Consider the following 13,572-nt stretch of genomic DNA (forward strand, 5'->3'; position numbering starts at 1 on the left):
ATACTGTACATCTAAAGCCTACAATTGTCTCATATTAGATCTGTGCTCTGCAACAAAAAAGTCTATACCCTGGATTTCTCCTTGCTAAAGGATGTTTCAAGATACTTCAAATAAAAAAACTGCACTTTATTTGGTCTTCAAAAAAAGTTATCCACATTGTGCAACATGTATGCACAAAGATTGGTATACATTTGGAATCAGATGCTCCTAATGCATAACTTGCAACTTTGTTGATCTGTTACTTAGGCTGTGTCTGAAACGCGTTTCTAGAGCTATGGCTACGGCTATTGTCAGATTGTTCCCATGTAACTGTTTTGGGTGAAGACCTAGACAATATAGCTCTAGCCATATCAATTTTTTTAATCTGTTCATTTGTCCATCAGGTCTTGACCCACAAGATAACCATTCCACCAGCACCTCTGACGTACCGGTGACTGGCGCTGCCATAACGGATCCTTATCACTATCTGACACAACAGCTTTTCACCTCAGAGATCTTCAAGATTGAGATCCAAAACCTCCCAAGACATTTTGGATTTGTGGTGAGTTTGCTCCCTTAACATTGAACCCTCAATAACAATAACCATACAGTTTGTGCCTTTTTAGGAGTATGTATGTATTGTGCTCCACGCTTGGGATTTGTCAAGGTCTGTTAATAACAGAATCAAAAGGCTGTAAAGTGAATTTCACTAAAACATGAAATATCCTAGCCCTGTGTTTGTATGAAAGTAACGACCACATTTTACGCACACTTTTTCGCAATGCCCGTGCACATGTTCACAATTGTTTCTAATGTTGCTGTGATGTTGATTTAGGTATTTTACACTTGACAGCTTTGGGATTTTCTGTATAATTTATGAACCTAAAATTCATTGCATTGTACATGTGTAAAAGTTTGTACATTTAAGTATCTCACTGGCTGCATCGTACATGTATACGTGCTAATGAACGTAACAGTCACATCAAACTTGATCAAAACACTTCTCTTAACATTATTTTCCCCTCAAACAGCAGTGACACTGAAGTTCCAGCTCATGACATCACTGTATTGCTCATGAATATGGAACTTCATACAAATTTTTAAAGCCTGAAACATCCAAAGACTTGGAATATAGTTCCTAAAATAAAAACCTCAAAATCTGTTTCAAAGGCACTTTAAAAAAACCTTTATTTACAGTGAACAATTTCAGGGTTATCCATATGTTAGTACCAACACATGTACATTGTCACACTGAAAAAAGTAACCAACAAGCTCATTAAAAGGAAGGGTAGATCATTTTGTCATTTGTGCATTTTTTTTTAGTTTGAAACAACGAAAGTGCTCAAAATCTAAAAACGGGTGCTTAAGGCCAAAAAAAAAAGTCTCCGGTTTCTGGTATGCGCGCCCGTCGCCGTAGCCATGCGCGTCGGCAAAATGAAAACGTTTTTTTTTTCAATGAAAGATGATGTCTCAAAACCGCCAAACTCACTGGTTTGACTGGAATTCTGCTGCTGCACAATTTTAACGTGTTTTTAAATGGGGTTATGATCGAGAATAAGCTTTATATAGCCTCTCTGAACTCCCATATATTTGCACTAAGTTTAGTCGGGCACCATTTGCAGTCATCCAGTCGACATTTGAAGCAAAAAAGTCAAGTAAAAAAAAAAAAGTTGCCGCACCACTTTTTGGACAAGCTCCATACCAGAAACCGGAGATTTTTTTTTTTTTGGCCTAACAACTAACACGATGAATTTTTAGCTCTGTGAATGCAGTATATTCCAAACATATACTCTAGGATCTCAGGTTCAATTCAAAAGTTGCTGAGTCATGTTTTGTATTGCATCCGAATTCAGCCCCAGGGACACATTCTCATTCAGTCAATTGCAGCTACGCGATGTCATGCACTGAACTGACGAATAATAGCAACCTAGTGTGCGTGTGCGTCGTGTCGACGCTTGCGCGCACATATTCATGGATTCACCGAATTTACTAACCAACTACATGAACTAACATGATGCATCGTTGGAAATTGCTTTTTTTCATTGTTTCCTTCATAATGACAGCATGCCAGAAAGAATGATTTCACAGGGAGTTTAGTGCCATTAAAACCAAAAGCCTTTTAACAATAATTTTGTCAGTTACTTTTTGGATAGCTGCAAATGATCTACTCTACCTTTAAACACGAACAAAAGTTTGATTCAAATTATTAAACTATTTGGGATTTGTTAATTTCTGAACCTTTTACATACATACATTGCATGAATACCAGCTGTTCCCTTTACTGATAGTTGGTTGCAATCTGCTCTGGGCGGGCCTGCACATTACTGATGTCATGGTGCGTACATGTATTGGCAATTCGCTGAAGTAAAACACATTTCAACTCCAGCATATTGTGTTGTTGATGTTTCTCGATGTCAAATCTACTTAATTGGCATTCCAATGAAGAAGATGTATGAAACGGCCTTAAATCTGCTCTACACTTTGAACGCAGCAAGTTCAAAAGCAGCACTCACTCTACACACTGCTGCCCTTAAAGACAGCTTGCACTTATCAGGTACCAGTGAACATTGTTCTTGACAACTTTCCAAAGATTAAATCCCTTCTGGTTCTGGATGTGCATACTGCTGCCCTTGTGCTGATGGCTCGGTGCCAGTCAGCCCAGGACATTGTTCCTGAGTACTTGCAAGTGACTGCTGGCTCTCTGCTGGTTCTGGATGTACACACTGTTCCCCTTGCATGGATGGCTTGCAGTCAGTCAGACTAGAGCATTGTTCCTGATGAGAACTTGCAAGCGCTGGGGTCCCTGCTGGTTCTGCATGTACCTCAACATGCACTTGAAGATGCTGCTGACTGTGCATGGATGCCTTGCTGTCGCATTGCATGCAACATTGTTCTTGACAGCTGTCCAGTGACTGCTGACTCGCTGTGTGTTGTGCATGCCCTTGGCTTGGTGGCTTGCTTGGCCTGGCAGCACGGTGCTCTTGGTCATTTTCTGCCTGTGGAATCACATGAAGCTCAATCTGCTTCCCTGGCTGCGATGGTCGGCTGGAATTCCGTCTTGGGCAGCAACGACAGCACAGTTTGAGGAATGAGAAAGCCTTGACTACAGCTTTACGAAAGTCAGCGTTTGTGACACTGTAGACTAGGGAATTGATTGAGCTATTGATTAGTTGCAAAATTTCAATGCATTTAGTCAGAATATGTATTGTCTCTCCAAGTTCCAGATAGGCAACAATCTGAGCAGGTGAAGTAAACTTTGATGCCACTACAAGTCCATGAATGGTCATAATTGCAGCTGCAGTGTACAGTGAGTACAGAATGAAGAAAACAGCAGTGTTGATGATAACCATGCAGAGGACCTTGCCTGCTCGCTTGGGACGGTTCGGAAACAGGGCTGATTGCTTGCACACTTTCAGTACTACATAGATGTACAAAGTAAGAGTTGCTATCAAAGAGGCAATGTTGATAATGGAAAGAATCCCAAAGTAGACTTTAGTGAAGACAGCATATGTTAATGGTAAGAAAATCATAATCACACCAACAATAATTGTTGGCACCCAGAGTCCTGCTGATATCTTTGCTGCCCGAGATTTAGAGGCTTTTTCCTTGAATGTCAAAGGATTGCGTACTGCCGAGAATCTCTCAGCCGCTATGGTAACCACAAAGAAATTAGAAGTAGCAAGGAACGTGCATCGGACACTTGATATTGCCTTTTTGACCAATAAGTTGGTCTTTATAGGTGAAAACAGTGCATATATGAAGTAAGTTATAAGGTGGAGGGAGTCAGCCACAGCCAGATTGGATAAGTAGATGTTGATAATTGTACGCATGGACTTCACTCGAATGACTGTGAAGAGAAAGACAAAGTTTAAGCAGAGGCCGATTGGTGCAATGATTTCAGCACTTAACCATGATATTTGCTTAATTCTTTCTCTAGTCATGTAATAGTTCTCAAGATGCTTTTCAATTTCAGTATTCCACCCAGTTGATGGAGTGGAGCTGTTTTGGTAGCCATCACCCATAGTTCATGCACAATGTAGCATTGAGCTCCGTGAGCTACATTCTATTCAGATGCAGCAAAGAATGTTCTTTTCTATTTCAAGATCACTCAGATTTTTACTTACAGGGATTGTAAGACCTTGAGCAAAGTGTAATTGAAACAGAAAGTTCCTTGTTATTTTCCTCCCCCCCCCAACATTTCTGTTAGATTTTAATGCATGTGACTATCTTGTGGTATCAGTTCCTGTAACCAAAGCAGATGCATGTAAGTCAGTTTCACTACTTGCACTGACATGAAATCTGAGAATTAAATTTGTTTCACTTTTAATTATTTTCTCCAGATTAAACATGCATATTGTGTACATGTAATTGGTTTTTTTTATGCAAGTCGGCCCTTCACAAGGCATAACTGCCACTCAATGTGAGGGCTACCGCACAAGAAGAAGAGACAGGAAAAAAAGGGGATGATAGAAAATGAAGACAATTAAGTTTAGTGTGTATGAGAGATGCATGTTCACATTGTGTTTATACAGGGTGATTAAAAAAAAAAGGTGAACCGCACTCAAGATTTTTTTTTTTACTTTAAGCAATCAAATTAGATACACCGAAGAAATATGTCTTAAAAGAGCATGTTCTTCCACTCATCTGAAAAAACCCAATCACTAAATTTGATCATGCCATCCAAAGTTATGCATGTTTTACTAAAAAGAACCCGTTTGTGTAGCTGTCCAAGGAATGCGATAATATTGAAAGCTAAATGAGCTAAGTGAGAATTACAGATTACACACAAGTATTCAAATACAAATGAGATTTTAATAATTGAAATCAAGAGAATTTTTACTGTCAGGTTGTGTGTTTTGCATATGAGAAGCAAGTTAAAGGGAATGTACATCATTGGCTTTTGCTGTAATTTTCAGAAATGAACTATTTGGGGGTTAGTATAATAGATCAAATATTGTTGCACTGACATGTTTGACGTTTTGTGTTCGAAAATGCTGGAAAAACCATGAAAAACAAAAATATTCAAGTAGTCTGGTTCCCTGACTCCACTAAAGATGAAATGGATCAAAAATACTGGAAAATTGTAAGGTAAGGGAACCAGTCTAGCTGGCCTGCACCCGTTCATGAACATGGAACAATAGCTAGCAAAACAAAATTTAGACTAAAAAGAATTGGTAAATTTGGAGCAGTAATTGAAAAATAGTTAGGTTTTTTCAACGGTGGTTGGCCGACCAGCGTTGGAAATGTATACAAATATACCATTTTCTTGAAAATGGCTTCACACCAGGTGCCATAATTTTACAGGATGCTTTAGCATGTCATTTACCAACATCCTAGTAAGGTATTTCGTAACAACTTGGTAATTTTATTTTTCGATGTTTGCAAATGTTGTATTTTCCCTTTAACTCTCTTTTTTCTTCGAAATATCGATGGTGATTTTGTATCTTTTCCTTTGCAAGTTCTCGTTCATTCATGGAGGTGGGAAAACAATTGATGTTTCATTATCCTCATTGGGAGATGTATTATCAGTTCGTAGCACGGTAATTGATAAGTGGTGGACAACCAAGTTTTGTGATCGTTTTATTGAAATAGACATGAATTGGGAATAGAGTTTGCAATTTAAGTGAAATTTTCACAGTTAATAGTCAATAAGATGCAGTCTTGTATTCGAGTCACAAAACATCGAGTCCGAGTCCGAGTCACATTTCTAGAGTCTAAGTCCGAGTCCCGAGTCCTCCAGGTCAAGTCCGAGTCAGAGAGTCACAAAGGTTGAGTCCAAGCCCGAGTCACGAGTCACCTCTTTGTATCAAAAAACGTACATTTTAGGAAATTCAGAGATTCAGAGTCACCTTTGATATAGTATGGAAATACGTACATTTCAGGTGCTGTAAATTTTCATTTTTCCCCACAGCTTTTCTCTAATTTTCTCTGGAAATGAGGAGTTCATTTAGTTATAAACAGTTTTAAAGGCAATTCAGACAAAACTAGTATTGACTTAACTTTTGCATTTAAAGTTCAGGCATTTCAAATATTCCTTTTAGACTTCTATATACGTGAAAGGTGGCGATTGAAGTTGGACGTAGTGCCGGTTTTCTCCTCTATTTTCTTCCTGCAGAACTTGCATTCTGCACTTGATCTTCCATTGGCATTTCTCTTGAAGTTAAGATATCCAAAATTGACAATTTTTGGAGTGGATCATGATCATGGTCGTGATTTACGTACGTTGCAACTTGCATGTAACGTTACCGAAACGGGCAGATCAGCAGACTATTCATATCGCGTTATCGCGATGCGACAGCAATACACGTGTGAACGACAGGACGTCTGACAAGAAGAGTCTGGTACTTTTCCCTATCAATCTTGCACCAATGCAGTATTGCGTGTTGATGGCGGGGTACAAGTTTCAGTACATTGATTTCTATAAGTCAATATATCGGTAACAGGCCACGGCCACGCACGCACCACATCGAGCGCCCTGCACATGTATTGCACAGTAAAGAAAACGATCGAATTATATATGTGCGCGTGTGCAGTGCGGTAATTTCCATCGAGTCACAAGTCAGTTCAAGTCCAAGTCCGAGTCCGTAGCCCCGAGTCCGAGTCCCAGTCGTAAGTCAAAGTGACTCGAGTCCCAGTCCGAGTCATTAAAATTGTTACTCGAGTAGGACTCGAGTCCGAGTCCGAGTCACGAGTCATACAAGTCTGATAAGATGTACTTTATCCGTGTTTTTTTATTAACATAGAACGAGCCAAATATTTTAAACATTTTTTTCAAATTCGGTCACTTTCTTTTTGACTCATCCTGTAGTTAGTTCAACCGGTCACGTGGGAATAAACTTGATGAATACATCCTGAAAATGGCTTTGGGGATAATGACAGTATATGGATGTGATTGGACGGAGGAGCAGGTAGTTGGTAGTTGGTTTCAATTTGGTCATGTTACTGATGATGGAAAGTAACATTCACTCAAAACATCTTTAAGCACTAATATTACTTTGTACAAAGGTATATGTAGATGTAGACAACAGCAAAAAAAAAGAGGAGATTTTCTTTTCTATCAAGCCTTGTATTTTTTCCCAAAATGAATTGTGTTCTTCCCCTGGATGTTGATTTATTTACCCATACAACAATTCTCTGCTTCCCTTCTGTTTGATATTCAATTTGATCTGATAAGGAATGAAGTCAAATGGAAGTTTTTATTCGCAAATCACAATTTGATTTCTGTTCATCAGTTGCCTTTTTTTTCTTTCCTGGGCAAATGTTGGTTGTCATCTGATCAGAGTTTCTTCTTCCCTTTCTGGGTTGTTGTCATTTGAAATCAGTCTCTGCCTTGCCTAACAATCAAGTTGATGTTGTCATATTTTCAGTTTTGTTGATGGAACTTCTTTGCAAGACAATTTGCAAGGGCTAACTGCTTGGTTTAACTACCTTTTGGCATGATTTAGTAAAGCTTTGCGGTACCACTATGTAGAAGGAAGATATGTGGCTCTGAAAAGAACCAGTTGGTTCTTTTCAGAGCCACATTTCTTCCTAAAAGAGACTCTACATGGTGTTACTGCAAACTGCAAACCTTCACTAGAACACTGTCTTCCACAAATGTGACAATTGGGAAGGGGAAAGTGTGTTTGTCTAAAAAAAATCCCCAATCCCTTTCCTTCCCCTGACATCCCCCCTCCCCCCCCCCCCCCCCCCCCCCCCCGCCCCTGATTCTATGTAAATATTTCAATGCTAATCATAATTGTATTGATGATATTTCAGTGATAGATGTAAAGTGTTTGAGGACCTACGTGGATCTGTTTGGGCCTACAACTACATGTACGTCCATTCACTGAGCGGATTCGGGATTACCCACCGAGAACTCGAAAAGATAGGAGAGACCAAGGCCAGTTTCTTCGGTAAAATTATCCAGTCAGGTAAGACAAACATCTGTGAAGACTCATTTGCATTGGTCCGCATCTCAATTCTGTTTGGATAATTGTGAAATTTGAAATTGTGAATCAGAAAGTAGGAATCAACTTTAGTACAATTGGTTTTTCGATTTCATCCATATAATTATTGATCTTCTTTTTCATATATGTAAATTTTTTGTTGCCCTTTGCTTAAGTATTTTACAAACACTGTATACTCAAGTGCAGAGATGAAACTTTTCCGATTTTAATTGGAAATCCGAATTTTTGAATTTTCCAACGAAATTTCCGATTTTCTTACAATGTGTCCCACAAATTTGATTTTATAACCATTTTTTTCACAAAATGTCATTTTATTTCCATCATAATTTCCAAGGAAAGTTGAAAAGTCGATGAAAATGGCACGTTGAAATCATCGTGAACGTAGTTTTAATCTCTTTCACCAGTCGCTATTGGAATGTTTCAATGGTAGAAACACAGGCCATAACACTGATCGGAGCATTTTCCGGCTGGACAAAAGGTTAAACATTGACAGGCGACATGGAAAAATCACTGTGTCGCACTTGTAAGCATTAAGATTTATGCAGTGGTATCAGCGTAACGCACCGTCTGCTAGCACATGGCCAGTCGGGAACGGGTAGCCTCGTGTCTTTCGTGAACGAACCAGTGGATAAAATCATTGTGTTGTGTGATTTTTGAAGGTTTCAGATTTAGTTGTACAAAATGCAATGCTTTAGAAATCATGATGATTATCTCGAGGATGGCGAAGAGAGCATTAGCGAAACATTTCACTGGCATATGTTGGAAGAGAAAGACGATTATGCCTGATTTTTCCCTTCGTACGAATGCAAGTGGAGTTGTGGAGTTGTGTGGTTGAATGGTTGAATCATGGACATGAAATTTGAAGCACCATGAACATGAATGGTGCCCTTGTCTTTCGGACTTTTTCCTCGACTTTCTCAAGTAAGAAGTGAACTTCTTTGTTGATGACTCCATTACTCCAACCGTAATTCAGGCGTTTTATGGAATGAAAACACTGACCATTTTTTTTCATCGTAAAATTTTGTTTGAATCGAAAATAAAGCAGGAGTTGGTGTCCGGAAATTGGGCATGAAGTGTATTGTACATGCATATCTACATGTGTGTAACTGCAGCGCGGCCCCGATTTCCGACTCGTATTTTTGTTCGGCCTATTTTCCGATTTTTTTGCCATATGCCAGTTTCATCTCTGCTCGAGTGTTGTCTGAGGGCTTGCAAAAAAAAAAAACAAGCTTTCTTTGGGTTGGACACGAACCCACAATCTTCTGCTTCCTAGTGCAGACACATTAACCACTCGACCACTGAGCTTGCTGTGGCCAGCTGGCCATTTGGAGTCTGATGTAGCAGTGCTTAACCCAACTTTGTTTGTGTAGGAGGTCATTAGTTTGAGTCCCACCTAAGCTTTCGGACAACACTAACTGTACAGTGTTTACAAAATATGTCGGCGAAGGGCAAACAAAAATCCAATATAAAAAAGGATCATTTCCATCTCGTAATTTTTTTTTAATCCTGCCCAAGTTCCCATCTGAAGTCCATCCAGATGATCCTTAATAAGACAGCAGACGGTACAGGCATCAACTCCAACACCCTGGCCTTACAGATGAAGGGCCATCCTGAGCTGAGGGACAAGCTTCATGTCGTCACCTCTTGGGGGCCTTTGCCTGTCTACCCTGGGGTGGCCAACTCAGAATTACCTGGTAGGTGCAGTGGACTCTGTGACCAAGTACCAGTGTTGTAGTCGGGTCACCAACGTCGAGTTTGAGTCCGAGTCCCGAGTCACAAGCCTCGAGTCCAAGTCCAAGTTCGAGTCACAAGCCTCGAGTCCTCGAGTCACTTGTTCTTAGTTGCTCACCAAACTAATTATTTTTCAATCATCCATTCTGTCTTTTATGTAAATCCCAGTGTATATAGTTGTGTGTACATGTTGTTTAGACCCAAAATGTGTTTTCCTTTTAATTCCCATCCCTAAAAAATCTTCCTCCAACCCTTCCCTCCATGTTTTATCATCCAAACATTATTCCTCAATGATCCTTTCCCATCCCTACGTTAGGTTTTTTCTTTTGATGAAATTACGTGACTCGAGTCATAAGTCACCAAGCTCGAGTTTGAGGAGTCATGGTCGAGTCCGAGTCCGAGTCATTTTCCAATGTGACTAAATTGAGATGCGCTTGCAGATCTCGGCAACTTTAGTGGTAAAAGGAGTGTTGAGTGCACTAGGGGCAAGTTGGATCTAGGACCAATGGTTGAATAGTGGTTGGTTGGTGACGTACGTAGCACATGCGCACTGAAATTAAAGTGGGTACAACTCTAGTCAAACTATTGACATGTCAACAGCCATGAGAAGATGGTGCTCGCACATTCGCTGAAGATTTGTTCAACACTTGATGTTTCTGTTTTATTTACACAAATAATAGCTTTTAAGCTCGGTGGTGAATGGTAAGACATCTGCACTAGAAAGCAGGAGGTCGTTGGTTCGAGTCCCACCCGAATGATTTTTTCACTTTCGCTGGGGGGGGGGGGGGGACACACTGAGTAAACAGTGTTTATACGTCGATGGAGGGCAGAGCCTAATATTGAAATAGTGATTGCATATTTTATTATTTTATTGTACAATGGTGACAGTAGTGACAGAATCCTAAACTAACAAAGAAAAACTATGCCATGAAAGTGGAATTTAGTACTCACAATTTTTGTTTTTCTGCCGTTTTGTTTGATATCGTAGTTGATCCCCTCTGCCCAATGTTATGACAAATTGCTATTGATAACCAGCTATAAATCGTGGCCCGACCAGCCGCGGTAGGCTGGTCCTGAATAGTCTACTAGACTAGTCCAACCATCTTCGATTAGTCCAACCATCTTCGACTAGTCCAACCATCTTCGACTAGTGTGTGTTCCATCAGAGTTAGTCAAACTATAATTAATTATAAAACCTCACCCAGAGATTCTGTGTCTTTATTGGCCGAAAGCGAGTCACATGGTACTTTCTATTTTTGCTATCTTTCAGAGCACAGCCAAAAGTACTATACCCATAGCAACCAAAGTACTATACCACTAGCAACCAAAGTACTATACCCATGGTGCGGTTTTTGTGTGCAAATGCATGCTGGCGTGCGCGTAGCGCGTATTGTATCCAAGAGAGCGCGCCACAGAGTTGGATTCAAGCGTTTTGTGAAGGGGTGGTTTGGAAGAGTACCCACCAATTTTGTATTGAAATAGAAGTTCATTTTAACTGTGTTCAGATTTATGTAATTTAAGGTATTAAAAACCTAGCAGAATCTGTGGGTGAAGTGTTATGAAACAAATATTGAATGCCTTATCTCGTGGCGAAGTAAAACTAGCCTCCGTCGATGATCCGTGGAGCATTCAATTTTCCCTTTGCTTCCCCTCAGGAAAATAGAATGTCCATTGATAACCTGAGGCGGCTAGGTTTACTACACCACTCCAAGCATTCCATATTTGTATACTATGGTCCTTGATTGAACCTGGTTCCATCTAACGGCCCCCAGTTTAGCCACATTTGTGCGTACTGAATATTTCTTGTATTTATTCCCTCCACAGAGGAAGTACGGTACCTGTCTTCACGGAGGCTACGGTCTCGGACTGGACGATTTTTGACCTGGATCCTACACCGCATGCATATCAGGGACGTCTGCTTCTACCCACGCTTCATAAAACGATGCATGCCATAGATGCGTCAACATGTGCCTTCAATTCTTGATTCTAAGCATTGCTTAATATTTAGTGTGGGAAATCAAGATAAATAAGGGGTGGGGCTAGGTTGATCAAGTGGGGGGGGGTTGGTGATTGTATGCCCTAAGACCAAATTTCTAGAGATAATTATGCCATTGTATTGTAAGGTATTTCTTCAAGGTGCAGTTTTAAACTTTCTTCACAGTTCGCTCTTTTAGTTTCAAGTAGTTTTGGTTTTTTTTTACCAAAACTCATAACAAATTGCAAGGGTTCAACCTAACATTTCTTATGAAATTTGGCCAAATCAGGACTTGCCTCCAAATGACTCGGAAATTCCCTACGATGTAAGATGAGTTTCAATCAGTGTTCAAAAATCCATTTTTATGAAGATTTGAGCAAAAATTACCGGTTTATTGATTGGAAAGAAGTTATCTTTTGTGACCACAATTTCTCCCACATTTCTGATGTGATTATCTGTTGCATGGAATATCTGACCAGAAATCGTGTTGGAATTGGGCCTCAAGTACTTTAGGCCCCCCCCCCCCCCCCCAAAAGGCTCCAGTTTCTGGTATGCGCGCGTGTCACTGTAGCCATGCGCGACAGCCAACTTAAAAAGTGTTTTCATTGTAAGATTATGTCTCAAAACCGCCCAACTCACTGGTTTGACTGGAATCCTGCTGCTACACAAGTTTAATGTGTTTTTAGATGGGGTTACTATCGAGCAAAAGCTTTATGTGGCCTCTGCAGGCTCACATATATTTTGCACTAAATTTAGTCGGTCACCATTTGCAGTCATCACCGACATTTGAAGAAAATTTTTTTTTTTTAAATGCTGCGTCGCTGCACCAATTTTTGGGCAAGCTCCGTACCAGAAACCGAAGACTTATTTTTTTGGCCTCAGACAAGTATCCTGTAAGTTTAAAGCAATTTAAACAATTTTGCCAGAATTAAAATAGAATACATTTTTAATAAAATTTTCCCAAAAGACGATTTCTCTAAAACAAAAGTCCTTTCTTAGAACTTTATCATGTTTTGTTAAGAAATCCTTCTAAAATATCCTCAATAACATGTACTTGTAATCAAGTGCTGAATAGTTACTTTCATTTCTCATTAAGCTGCACTATTTGTCAAATATTATCATATATCACTTCAAGTATCTTTCTTTCCTTTCAACTGGGTATGTAACTGTCTAAAACAAAAACATTCAAATGCAAAACATGTTTTTCTCCTCATAATGAAAAGAAAATTGAAAAATTATGTTCAAATTATCCGTTATTTCCCCACTGATAAAAATCCATGTTCAAAGATTTAGAGACATATTTTTTATTTCAGTACTCAGAATTGACATTGTTGACCTGCTTTTTCAGAAATGTCTACCAGCCTGCGGTTTATTGATGCAACATGTACTCTTAAACTGGACTTGAAAAATACAAGTAGACGAGAAATCTATTGGAACAGACTTGCCATGCGTCCGATTTAGTAACTGCAAAACTTAGACGTTATTGCCCTCTTTAATATCAATAGATCTGCTCAAAGTATGTACAAGTATGTTCAGTCAAAGTTACGAAAGGAAATTTGAACTGCATGTGACAGTATAATTTGTTTTAACATTGTTTCATTTTGTCTAACAAATATTGGTGTCCAAATTCACGCTCTGGTTTTTGGAAATGATTGCATTTTCTCAGTGATTGTTACAAGGTTAACACTGGATTTCTTTGTCTTGTTGTTTTATTTCTTGCTATGATTCAAATGATTTTCTAGTTTAAGGTTTCTGGAATGAATAGATTGAATAAAATTGCAGAGTGCAACTACTAAGCTCTGTGTATAAGGTGTGACATTTGAAATATTTAACTTTTATTATTTTGTTTCTCTCAAATGCGTGGCCAAAAAAAAGAAAGACTTTTCTCCAAACGACTCCGAAACCTCTTTCGATATCAGATGAGTATCTATCAACATT

At 39.3% G+C, this 13,572-nt stretch overlaps 1 protein-coding gene across 1 annotated transcript; it reads left to right on the forward strand.

The window, feature by feature from the left end:
* The first annotated feature begins 505 nt into the window (after window positions 1-505).
* On the forward strand, window positions 506-12,162 carry LOC119743506. Its single transcript, XM_038219924.1, has 4 exons — window positions 506-541; window positions 7,738-7,892; window positions 9,443-9,622; window positions 11,484-12,162. The coding sequence occupies exons 2-4, from the start codon at window positions 7,793-7,795 to the stop codon at window positions 11,612-11,614; spliced, it is 411 nt and encodes a 136-aa protein (XP_038075852.1). The 5' UTR covers window positions 506-541; window positions 7,738-7,792; the 3' UTR covers window positions 11,615-12,162.
* The last annotated feature ends 1,410 nt before the right edge of the window (window positions 12,163-13,572 follow it).

This window comes from Patiria miniata, unplaced genomic scaffold, assembly GCF_015706575.1.
Source record: "Patiria miniata isolate m_02_andy unplaced genomic scaffold, ASM1570657v1 HiC_scaffold_6, whole genome shotgun sequence".
NCBI classification, from domain to species: Eukaryota; Metazoa; Echinodermata; class Asteroidea; order Valvatida; family Asterinidae; genus Patiria; species Patiria miniata.